The sequence below is a fragment of the Mesoplodon densirostris genome, chromosome 18, assembly GCF_025265405.1.
Source record: "Mesoplodon densirostris isolate mMesDen1 chromosome 18, mMesDen1 primary haplotype, whole genome shotgun sequence".
Lineage (NCBI taxonomy): Eukaryota > Metazoa > Chordata > Mammalia > Artiodactyla > Ziphiidae > Mesoplodon > Mesoplodon densirostris.
In genome coordinates, this window is record NC_082678.1 from 5860987 (window position 1) to 5874331 (window position 13345).

General features: G+C 36.3%; 1 protein-coding gene across 1 annotated transcript; it reads right to left on the reverse strand.

Moving 5' to 3' along the window:
- Positions 1-5572: 5572 nt before the first annotated feature.
- On the reverse strand, positions 5573-13139 carry KRT222 (keratin 222). Its single transcript, XM_060082659.1, has 6 exons — positions 13044-13139; positions 9381-9509; positions 8427-8647; positions 6528-6601; positions 6215-6350; positions 5573-5801 (listed from the first exon to the last, which is right to left on the reverse strand). Exons 1-6 carry the CDS (start codon positions 13137-13139, stop codon positions 5573-5575), a joined length of 885 nt encoding a protein of 294 aa, XP_059938642.1.
- Between the last annotated feature and the right edge of the window lie 206 nt (positions 13140-13345).

Genomic DNA, 13345 nt, shown 5'->3' on the forward strand with positions numbered 1-13345 from the left:
CACCTGACCGATGTGGGACACTGTGGAGCGAGAGGGATCTGAAATTTCTTGAAAACAGTGTTGACATTTAGGGTGACTGGTTGAATTCTCCGGCTGCCCTTAGCCATCATCCTGGGTGTGCCAGCAGGGGCTAAGGCATCTCTAGAAGTCAGCAAAGCTGTCCAGCTGAACCCACTGTCCAGTTCTTACACCTCCAGTATTTTTATACTCATGATTAGAGATTAGTGAAGTTGAAGAGCATGTTAAAGGGAAAGACTAAAAAGGAGGTCATCAAAGGGTAATGGGGGGCCTGAGTGGTGCTTGAGATAATGTACACGAAATTGCTTTTTAAAGATATATAAGCATCAGGGAATTCCCTGGCGGTCCAGTGGTTAGGACTCCGTGCTTCCACTGCAGGGGGCCCGGGTTCATCCCTGGTGGGGGAACTAAGATCCTGCAAGCCACATAGAGGAGCAAAAAAAAAGAAGTCATATATATACATGCATCAGAGATACGGATTAATGTAAGATACACGAATGCCTCAGCTGGGAAGCCCAGTACCTTCTTTCTCTGGCTTTCATGGTGGGGGACTGGGCAAGTGCAGTGCCGGGGCAGGTGCTGGGTTGTGTCATCTCTAGGCAGTCTTCTGCAGAAAAGCTGCAGGTGCTGGGTGTTAGGAACAAAGCACACTGTAGTGCGAACAGAGTGGCACAAAAACGGTGGAAAAGGGAAGGAGGGGATCTCGGAGTAGTGACATTGATACACTTTCTCACCTCCTGGTCTTTACTCAGATGTCACCTTCTCAGTAGGTTTTTCCTGACCTATTGAAAACTGCATCTCATTCCCCAACCTCCATTCTATTCATGGTTTGTGCTTTGTTTTTTTCTACAGTATTTATCACCACCTAACATACTCTATTTGTTATGTGCTTATTTTGTTGTCTTTTTCTTCCCATCAGGATGAAAGCTCCTTGAGGTGGGGGGGGGGCTTTCGACATCTGGAACAGTGCCCATTCAGGTGCTCATATTTGTGGAGTGAATAAATGAATGGCTATCTCATTTTCTTCCCTTTGGCTCCTTCTGTGCTCCGAAGATTTGCAAAATTAAGAAAGGAGGAATATAGGGAAGATATAAGAGAGAAAGCCCTAGAGATTAAGACCGAAGAGTGGATTCAACTTACACTGAGTTGCTGTTGATTTTTCCCCAAGCAAACATCAGCACATATGATCTTGCATAGACAGGGATATTTATGGGAACTGCAGGACAGACTTTTGGAATGGTGATTATTCCTGGAAAACATGGTATGCATCATTAACATGGCTGTTCAGCTACATGTAACTGTGAAGTTGTTGGGAGCCCTTGCAGGCGCCTTATGATAAACCACAGTGATAGTCTTAGGACCAAGTAGTTCAGTTTTCTTTCTGGCAGCAAGATTCAGGAACTTGGCCTGCTTTCCTCTCTGACACTGCTCATGTTTCCTTGAGATTCTTCTTCCCCCACTCCGAGCAGGGAAGTCAAAACTAGTAAGTGATTAAGCTGGGATTGAAGCCCAGGTCTCTTTGATTTCTTTCTATAGTAGTGTGGGAAGAAGCTGGGAGGGAGACAATTAGGGGGAGAATGAGAACCGTGACTGGGAAGGAAGCAAGAGGAGAAAATGGGAGAGAACAAGGAAAAACCCATAGTCATTGGACACCTTGTAGTCTGTGTGAATTGGTTCTAGGAGGATTATTCCTTTATAACGCTTTAAAATTGTACACAATTTTTAGATGCTTTTTTTTTAACCCCCAGATAGAGGGTTTGGAGTTTAACAGACTTCCAAAGAGTTCTGTGACTCAAAAAAGCTTTTGAACCAAACACTGAACCATGCAATTTGTCTGTAGTTTGTTCTAATGAAGCTTTTTTCAGTGGATTTTTGCCCCTTAAAATAGGGAAAGGAAGAACAGAACTCTGTCTGAGCCAAATAGCTTATAAAGTCTGGATATTGAAAAAAAAATTCTGGCTATAGGAAAAATGGTGAAATAAGCTAGTTTTCTCAGCCGTTTCTGTGAAGGCAGAAGTTATGGCTATTCAGTTGCTATCACTAGAAATTGTTGTGAACTATTGAAGCCCAGAAGATTTCCAGGTCCGGGGGATTCACGATGTTTTGTAGACTTCGACAAAGTATGGTTTGTTTTTACAACCTTCTGCATTACCTTCAAAATACCTGGGGATTTGACACATGAACTTTGACACATGGTGTGGAAAAGGATGAAAGTGTTTGAACACAGAATGGTCCTGGAGAACCTGGGGTATGGTCTGTCATCCACAGGCCTTGTTTGAGGGTCCAGGGCAGGTGACAGCAAACTGCAGGTGCAGGCCAGGACTGGGCTGCCTCCTGTTTTTGTAGTTTTATTAGGACACAGCCATGCCCACTTATTTACATATTATTTATGTAGCAGCTGCTTTCAGCTACAAGGGCAGAGTTGTATAGTTGCTACAGGGATTGTATGGCGTGAAAAACCTAAAATAATTGCTATGTGGGCTTTTACAAAGTTTGCCAATCCTGGTCTAGGGTCTAAATGGGTGAGGGAAACTGGAAAAGGCTTGTACTGGTTTGCACATACACCTTATTTCAAAATGTTTCTTTGTAGTATGCCCATGAATGTTGGCAATCTACATGTACATGATATCCATAACTTATAAATGTAGAACCAAATTCTACCCTGTGCATAGACTTTCCTTTCATTTCATGTGTTGCTAATTTGAGTAACGTGTATACATATTATTTAACTGAAGTTTAGTTTTTGGCCCATGTACCATAACATGATTCCATTGGAAACTTTCAAATTATTTTAAACGTTTTGTTTTTTTTTTTTTTTTACTTTGGAGAACATTTTGTACTTTAAACTATCATGGTAGAACAGTTCAAATTGGGTAACTCACTGGGAAAGAATAACTCTTCTGACAGTAATTGAAGAATTTAAAAAATTCTCTTTACCTGTTGTGTTTGAACTATTACTTACTCATCGTCAGCTATAATTGTCCTCACAAATTCTTCTCTCCCAGTGACCATTTTCATCCAAATAGTACTGTATATTTGAGTAGTGCTTTGCCAAATATTTTCACATGTATATTATTTCAATCATTTCTGTGAGGTAGGCAGGGTAGGAGTTCTGATCAACCACTGTCTTTCTCTTAATTTTCAGGTGTGAAAATTGAGGCCTAGGGAATTTAAGTGATTCCTTCCTGGTTACATGGGTCATTACTGACAGTCCCAGGGCTGATATCCTGCAATTGTTGGTAACTGGAATTATTATTTACTTTTGTATTTTGTTATGGCAGGGTGCATTTGAACCATTTCAGAGAGATTGAAGAATATTAATTTCTATTCATCCATCAAGTGAGGATAATATTCATCTGTGGGATTGTTGTAAGAGTTAGAGATTGTGTACGAAGATGCTGAGTACAGGGCCAGGAGCAGAGTGAGCACTCTGCAAGTGGTGGCTGCTGTTATTATACTTTTCCCAGGATCATGGCATTATTTTTATTTTTTAATTAGAATATACCATTTATTAGAATATACTCTTCTTAATTTTTCTGTTGTTAAAAAAGTATAAAGATTGTGCTTTTGTGCACCTTGGTTACAGTTTTCTTCATCCCCCAATTGAGCTAACAATATTGGAACAATTAAACTCAAAACAATGGATCAAACTCAAATACAATGCAGGTTTGTAGTTCATGTTTCAATTTTTTTTTATTGTAGTGGTATCATTTACTTTGGTAAATTCATATCCCAATTTAAAATGCCCCAAAGCAAATAAAACTCTGTTATAAATTCAAGTACTGTATTTTAAAATGTACATGTAATACACACAATAGCTGCATAATGGAATTACTATAACAAGCAGTTACATTCATGATGCCCAGTACTAAGTTTTCGACACTGCGTATAGATTACACTAGATACATTATTTATGATACTGTTACTTAGTACAGTAACTTTAGTACAATAGCTTATATGATTGCATTTCCAAAGCTTTAATGAAGTTAGTAGCATTTAACTAATATTGAATGAAAACATTTTTATGTGTAGGGTGTATTTTAGGTCAGATGCTTATGCAAGAATAAGCACTTAACATGCTGTTGTATCCTTGACAAAACAAAATCATCCCTTTCACTAAACAGAATAAGCCAGGCTAAAAGAAATCTGAAGTAATCAAAAGAAAATATAAATGTGATTCCCTGTATTATGTTAAAGATTATTTAACATAATTTTCTTCTGGTTAAAATATACTTCTTTTTTTTTTGGTTGAAAGAAAGAAGAGAGAGAAAGAGAGAGGGAGAGTTGTAAAGGCTGTATTAATATGCTAACAGCTGTAGCCCTTAGATGATACTTTAGCTGGGAAAAAAGTATGGTGAGTTGTACTCAGTGTTTTTTTCTGCTTAGAAAAAAATTGAGAGCCTATAAATTTCTAATGTTTTAAAACAGGTATTTATTATTTAAGGTCTTTAAATATACCTGTATTAAACAAATTAGGTTGCTTAAAAAACTTTGCAACAATACTTGACTTATTCACAAATATATTTTCTATCCATGTTTATTAGAGTTTGAACAATTTAAAAACATAAATCCTGAAAATACTCTTAGCTTAGATAACAATACTGTTATCTGAATTCACATAAATGTTCGGACGATACTGTTATCTTAATTCACATAAATGTTCGCAAGAAATATTTATAATACTTTATATAGTATCTTTAATGCTTGCATCAGAGACTCAAATTAATCACATTTAACTTTACAGATGGAAAAGTTGGGATGGTGAGAGGTTGGATTAACTGTTCTAGTAATTGGAGTAACTAGCTTTCATGTTCTTTTTGTGCAGCTGGACTTCTGATTTTTTTGTGGGGGAGGACGCAACCTTTAAAGTTCTTAGAATAAAGTTAACTCTCTGGAAATCAGATAATGATTACAAAAAACTTTCAGATGAAGATTAATTTAATCATCAAATTAGCCCTGGGGTGTGTTCTATAGTTTGCTCAAAACATCTTGCAGAAAATAACTTATTTTTCTACCTGTGCAAATTATTATCTCAAAAGGGAAACATTTGGTTAAGTGAATAGTCCTCTTTAAAGGTTCATTTATAATTGCTTTCTTTTTTTAAGCAGAAAAATCTTTTTAGATATAACCAGTCATGGAATAATGATGAATAACTCAGTGTGGTTCTTAACATAATACAATCATATTTAAACAGACTATTCCCTTTTCCTTAGAATGTTCAGACACTGAGTGAAATTTCAAAGGCTTAACTAAACCATCTTAATGCTTACAGTCTCTGATAAAAATTTCAAGGGAAAAAGAAGACTATTTGGAGAATAAATAAAATAGAAACTGTACTAAATTTCTGATTTTAAGCTCCCTCTGTCCAAAAAATACACCTATAATTAGATTCAGAGACATTTTGTCCCCCCCCCCCTTTTTTTTTCTGAAGAGTCATACATTGGTCATAACATACATACTTAGTAACTTACATTTTGGGACAGAAGGTGGTCAGCAGGCCTACTTTGGTCCAACCTAATGTCATTTTCACATCAAGTCAAATACTGTCTTTGGATTAATTAGCTGCTGATGGAGGTTTGATAGAGGGGATACTGCATGATCTTCTCATGATAAGCCTGACTTCTATATCTGGTAGATTATCCTGCTTAGTCTGTAAACACCCTTCATCAGTGGCTGCTAAATGAAGATCAAATCGAAGAGAAACAGATTTTTTCCTTAATCGAGGGTTATCTTTAAAGAAGGAACCTTCCCATTCTTTAATAACTTCATCCACTTTCTCTGTCCTGAAATGATAAAATAAATCTTTCTATATGAAGAAGTATGGCTATAGTAAAAAACATGTAATATGTATTGTATATGAAAAATAAATCAAGAAATGTAATTTATATTTACATTTTAAATTATAATTTATAATTTACATTGTGGCATTTATTATTTATATTCTTTAAAAATCATATGAATAAAATGTCTAATTGATTCTATGGAATTCTCATGTTTTGGTTATATTTTTGGAAAAATGGTCAATTAAGAATAGAGTACTTCATCTGAGTTTTTGTTTATGTATATTTATTCATGTCAGGTTAAAAATCACAATATATAAAATTATGTTTGGAAATGTTCAAAGATTGCTGAGATTACTCAATTGAAGTTAATTTTTTTGGCATATGTTCACTGTTAGTCAAAATTTTTTACTTACTGAATAGTGCCATGAGCTTCAGTGCTTTCTTTGACGACATTTCCATTTAATATTGCTTGTTTGGTCACTGTTTCCACTTTTTCGTTCTCATACTTCTGTGAGACTTTTGTTGAAAAAGATACTTCATTTATAATGGCTGTGAAAATATTATTTATGAAATATTAAATTACAGTGTTGAAGTACTATTCACAGTCAATTTGTATGTCAAACTTTATTCAAATATTGCTTGTTTTTGCTACTTTAGAGTATTTATTTATAATCCCTATAAACAGGCACTTCACTTTTTAAGTTAGTTAACATATCAGAAACTCACCTGAAGGTAAAACAAAACCAACTCTACTTGTGGTAGGTTTTTCTTTTTTCCCACCTTGGATGCAACCATAATATCTGAAATTGGAAAGAATTATAGGAGCAACATTGTATTAGCATGTAATTGAAACAAATGCTCACAAATAAGAGAATGGATAAAATATAGTATAGTCATACAAAGGAAATACTACTTAGCAGTGAAAATTAGTGAACTAAGGGTATACTCTATCTGTAGGGAACAATCTCCCAAGTATAACATTAAGTGGGGAAAGAAAGATACATTGTAGCTAATTTTGTCAAGGTTAAAAAACATGCAAAACAATTTCACATTTTGCTTAGGGATATATAATGAGACTAATGAGACATAAGCATCAGATCTGGGAACCAGGTTAGACTGAGGGAGGAGAATGAGATTGGTGGGGGTGTGGTTTAGGTGCTGGGGGTGGGAATTGGGGGGGACTTCAATAACACTGTAAATGTTTCACTTTTTAAACATGGGAGTTCATTGTATTTTTCTTGATACTTTGTATATTTACCTTAAATAAATTTAAGATACCTGTGTATCTTAAATATAGCATGATAAAATTTTAAAAATTGTATTAAAGGAATGTTAAAGACCACTTTATCAACATCTTGAATGATTAGGCATTAAATAAAATTTACAACCATTTTATTTCATAATGAATAAATTATATGTATATAGCTATTTATATATTTACATAGCACTGTTTTAAGCACTTTACAAACAATTCATTTAATCCTCAGCAATTTTGAGGTAGGCAATATTATTCCCATTTTATAGATGAGAAAACTGAGGAACAGAGAGATCCAGTAACTTTCCCAGCATCACTTAGCTAGTAAGTGGCATATTTTTAATTCAATTTATGTTTTTCAAAGATTTAGTAAATGTCGAGACTTATTATAGGTGAAAGTAGTTTCATCCAGTTTTATAGAGGACTCAGAATTCTGAAGTAAGCAGGAATAAAGGTTTTCTTTTTATGGGAACATGGAAAATTGTACATTGTGCTGTGCTCAAAGCCATATGACCTTATAAGTGATTGCAGATTATGAAATTATGTGAATTAATAAGAATTCCTCTTTTTTTTTTTTTTTTTTTTTTTTTTGCGGTATGCGGGCCTCTCACTGTTGTGGCCTCCCCCGTTGCGGAGCACAGGCTCCGGACGCGCAGGCTCCGGATGCGCAGGCTCAGCGGCCATGGCTCACGGGCCCAGCCGCTCCGCGGCATATGGGATCCTCCCAAACCGGGGCACGAACCCGTATCCCCTGCATCGGCAGGCGGACTCTCAACCACTTGCGCCACCAGGGAGGCCCAAGAATTCCTCTTTTGATACCTTTCGTTACCAGGATATCTTTCAAATCATGTACTCAGAACAACATTGCTTTCCGTGGTTGTACTATAATAATAATAATAACATTATTATTATAGTTATAATAATGGTTATTATTATTATTTTGGTGTTTGATGTGTGTTGGGAGTGGGCCCTTGTGGGAGGGGGAATGTGGTAATGTGTGAATTTTTCAAACTTTCTTTGTGGGTGGTCCATAGAAGGCACTGACTAATTCTAAAAGGGGTGAATGGCAAGGAAAGTGAGAAAGTTAAGGAAGGTCATTTTTGTAGTGATGGAGAATTGTTTACATTTTGTTTTAGGCTTGCTGTGCTCTTTGTTGTAGCTAATGTCCCTGACTTTGGCTAGTCTGTTCATAATTTTGGGAGGCTGGAAATAGTTCTCCCACATATTTTTTGCAGTGTCTGCTAATCCTGTTTTGTGGTAGGAACTCCGTGAGCATGCCTTGGTGATGATGGGTTTTAGATTTAATTTCTCTATCTCAGTGACGTAAGTGGCTCTGTACTTCTGGTCATTCACTATATGGAATTAGGTACCTGATTTCTTCCTTTTCCAGGAGGCGGCGATAAGTTGCGATTTCTTGTTCTAGCCTCATCTTCGTGTTGAGGAGCATCTCATGCTCTTGAAGCTGCTTTTCAATGCCGCGCCTTACTTCCTGTAGCTCTTTTTCTAGTCCTTCAATCACTGCCTCTAGGTCTTGCAGCTGCATCTGGTAATGTTGTTCACTGGCGTGTAGGGAGTTTTCAAGGCCCCTCTCCTGTTTTGTACACATGACCTCATCAGTGAATCAGGGAAACTAACTGTGTTTCTGAAATCTGATTTGCAATGTCTTTGTTCTGTTGAGTTCTCTTCTTTCTTAAAAAGGTTGCAATAATTGTACAGCCCTTATGCAAGAGGTGTTTCCTTACAGCTTTAGGTATGACCCAAATTTTAAAAAGTTGTATTTTCTATTTACAGCTAGAGAGCTTACTATTTCAAAGGAATCCTGTGATAATTCTTATGGCCAAAAAAAAAAAAAATCTGCAGTGTGATTAGTTTATTATCACCCTAATTTATTCGATTTCTTAAATATTGAAAAATATAGAATATTAAATATCAAAGCCAGAGCAGACTGCTTATAAAAGGCATTTTCAGAAAGTGTTTAAATATTTTTCTATTAGAATTCTCAGTGGTATGGATAAAAGACTCCCCACTGCTTTGACTTTGGATAATGACAAAGGCTCTATTCCCCTACTTTAACAATTAGAGGACCCCAGAGTGATAAGCGAGGGTTATTTCATTTTTAAAGGTGTGAATAAACCTTGAGTGAATTGATAATAGTTATTGCCATGATGGAGGCAGGGCGGTAGTTGAACTAGGTACATGGATGGAATTCAGTGGTCTGATTTTCAGTTTCTCACTGGCCAGTAATGGACATTATTCCTTTCCCTCTCTTAATCAGATAACATCTGGGGATTCAATGGGCCAGTTGCTTTTGAGATTATTCTCACCACAGCATGGAGAGATTCAATTTCCACTTGCAGGTGATGCCACTGGCGTCGGGCTTCCTTGAGTTCTGCTTGAGCCGCCTTTAAAGCCTCTTCATCTTTGTCCATTTTTTTGCTTAGATCTTCCTCTAACTAGAAGAAAACCAACAACAACAATAACAACAACAACAACAACAACAACAAAAGCACTCTTGAAAATGAGACATTTAAAAGCAGTTATAGAAAAATAGTATAGGAATCAAATAGTTTTTTCTTTAAATTTTTAAATTACCAATGTGTGTTCTGCTTGGTGCTGAGTTACTAATTAATTAAATTCATGAGCGAGTCAATTGCACTCTCAGCCTCAGTTTTCTAGGATGTAAAATGAACCTCAAGATTCTTTTCCTACCATGACAGTCTATGAAATGTAGAAAAATACATTTAATGAGAAGTAAGTTTGCAGGACCTAAGTTTGAGACCTCTGATTCTTTTTTTTTAATTTAATTTTTTGATGTGGACCATTTTTTTAAAGTCTTTATTGAATTTGTTACAATATTGCTTCTGTTTTATGTTTTGGTTTTTTGGCCACAAGGCATGTGGGATCTTAGCTCCCCAACCAGGGATTGAACCCACACCCCCTGAATTGGAAGGTGAAGTCTTAACCACTGGACTGCCAGGGAAGTCCTGAGACCTCTGATTCTTAACTTTCTATTGTTTATGGCATCATAAAGGAAGAAAGATAGAAAATTAGCTACTGCCCACCCCCCCATATTTTCTTGTAGGCTGCTTCATAAAAGCAGATAAACAGCTATATATCCTAAATCGATCATTTCTAGGACTGGGTATATGGACAGGATACTTTACAATAATTTACAGGATAATTTACAATACTGCTAGAAAGTATATTATGAATCATTTAGAGAGTTAAGTTATCATAGGCATTAGAGATTCTATAATAGACTTCTGTATTAAGAGAACCCATTGTTGATTTACCTTTTTTAGAAGGCATGTTAATTTTAATTTTGGATATCCAAGGTGGTAGCAGAAATGACTTCTTTAAAGACTGTTTTCTAAATGTTCTTATATTAAATAACAAGTGGATTATTTTATGTTCAGCTTTAAGTGTTCTTATGCTGATGTTGGGATTAAATGAAAGTATCTTTTGACAGAATTCTCAACATTTGGCCCCAAGTGCAGTAGGAGCAATGTATGGAATTGATTGCAGTATTTTGAAGCAAAAATTAGAACTTCTTAATGTGTATATAAAAATGCATTTTAAAATGTAAAAACTTTAATTTGGTGGTACAATAGATTTAAAAAAAATTTTTTTTTTTCTGTATGCGGGACTCTCACTGTTGTGGCCTCTCACGTCGCGGAGCACAGGCTCCGGATGCGCAGGCTCAGCGGCCATGGCTCACGGGCCCAGCCGCTCCGCGGCTTGCGGGATCCTCCCAGACCAGGGCATGAACCCGTGTCCCCTGCATCGGCAGGTGGACTCTCAACCACTGCGCCACCAGGGAAGCCCAATAGATTTTTTTTAAAGGAAATATTGGATTAAATGAAAGTCAGTAAAGTTTAGCATGAGGTATTAGACAACAAAATTCATTCATTTCTTTTGGTTTGTTGTATCACTTATTCTTAGTGTTAAGTTGGCAAAGCCAAGCAGCAACACATATCAGAGCAACTACAAAAGAGGATGACAAGAATTTTGGAAATAGAAGAGCATAAAAATGCTGGTCTCTTGGATGTTGAGTGAGGAGCTGGCAGCTAGGCTTGTGTGGTAGCTGGATTCCGAAGGTGGCTCCCAATGAATCACACCTCCCCAAATTCATGTCCTTGTTTGGTCCTCTTCCACACTGAATCTGGGATAACCTGTGTCTTGTTTTAGCCAGTAGAATATAGCCGAAGTGCCAGTTCTACGCCTAAGCCTTAGGAAGCCCTGATGACTTCCACTCCTGTGATTTTGGGAGCTCTGGGCCAACATGTAAGAGATCTGGATACCCTGTTGCAGAGGTCATGTAGAGAGGCCAGATGGAGAGAAACAGGTCCAGTTGTCTCAGCCGAGCCAGCCTTCCAGAAATGCCCTGCCAAGGTGCCAGACATAGGAGTGAGCCACCTTGGATGTCCCAACCTAGTTTTGCCCCAAGATGATTGAAGTCCTAGCCAATGTCATGTGCAGCAGAAGAATAACCCCCACTGAACCCAGTCAACCCACAGCATCGTGAAAGACAATACAATTGTTTTAATCCACCAAGTTCTGGAGTGGTTTGTTATACAGCAGTAAATAACTAAAATAGCTTACATTTATTTTGTAATAAGTAAGTAATCAGGCTTCCTTGAATTTATTCCAGTTGATTTTCTAAATTCTTTGAAAAAAAATCCCCTAAAGTAGTTTTATGATAAGAAGATGAAACAAAACTTACTGTAGTCTTGCTTTTTCACTTTATTCATTTCAGCATAATGACTTGTAAACTAAATAACTTGTATTTCTATTATTGCAAAATAAAATGTTTAGTTGGCTTATAATTTTTAGAAATTGTCATCTGTTAATTGTTTTCTTCTCTTTGTAAAAGGTGAGTGAACTATTCCAACACTTAAATCAAATATCTCAGTGAATTTGCTTCATCTACGATGCTGATAATTCTTTATGAAGACCGAAAATGTTACCCAGAAGTTAAATGTATGTTGTTACTAAAAATGAATTGCAGGCAGTAATGTCCTATGATTTCCCAGCAATATTTTTTCCCTTTTGGGTATGTTCTTAAGTAAACTCTTTGCTGTGTTTGGGTGCTTGGAATAGAACTTGTACTCAGATATGATAGGTAAACTAAAAAAAAAAAAAAAATCCCTGAATTTCTGAATCTTTGTTTCTAAAAGAGTTGTTTATTCACTTGTTTAGAGATAAGACCTTAATTTATTACTAAAGGTGATTGTCACTTTAAAACAAAGTAAGTCTATGAAATTAGGATTTAGCTCTTATTTAATTTGACTCTCTTTTTAAAAAATACTTAAATATTGCATGCTTAGTAGTAGAAATAAACATTTCTCATCTTTTAGTACAAAAGCAAAAACCTGTAATTGAAGTAGAAAGTCATTTTCGATTTGGCAATTTTGATTGTCCCAATTATATCATTGTTTCTGAATGCCATGTTCACATACTCAGATGATTTCTATTTATAACAATCTGGTATACAATTGAACTCATTAAAAAATGATAGAAACCTTTTAGAAATATTTTACTTAGTTTTATCTTGCAAAGTGTGGAAGCTAATAAATCTTACTATAAAGCTTGTCATTTTAAAGATGTTATTTATATTATCTCTATAAATAACTCCATAATAGCTTTGAAGGGTACCTGAAATGTTCCTTCCTGTAGGATGTCTAAAAGAGATTAGAGTGCACCATTTTATTGTATGTTGATTCCATGTTTTGTTAATGATAGTAACCTCATGATTTATATAAAAATCAAATGTATCAATCAACATTCATTTAATGGTTATTTAACAGTAATAATCACAGCCTTTCCCCCTGTAGTCCCAGTCACTTTGCAGTAAAACCTAAATTCCTTCCCCAGTATATGCTGCATTGAAAAGGAAATACTGTACCTCAGAGAGGCCGGGACAGGAATTGGATAGACATGGATTGTCTCCTTATCCTGGAAGATGCCTGTCTGTATGAAATCATTACCTGGATCCTTGTTGAGAGCACGGTCTCTATCTGATTTCTGGTGAGGAGCTTTTCATAGTTTGCCCTGATCTCATTGAGTAGCTGGGACAGCTCCATTCTTTTCCCATCCTCCACCTTGGCTATCAGAACCTTATCGATAGGATGAGTCTCTGCCGCAGAACCTGCACTGTCTGCATCGCGCGCAGAGACAGCTCCATGGAGCCTTAAAGATACAGAGCTCCTTTTTTTCCCCCGGAAGCCACGGATATCCCGGGTTTCTAATCAATTATGCAAATATTTGATAAACCCTTTTCTCCTATTGT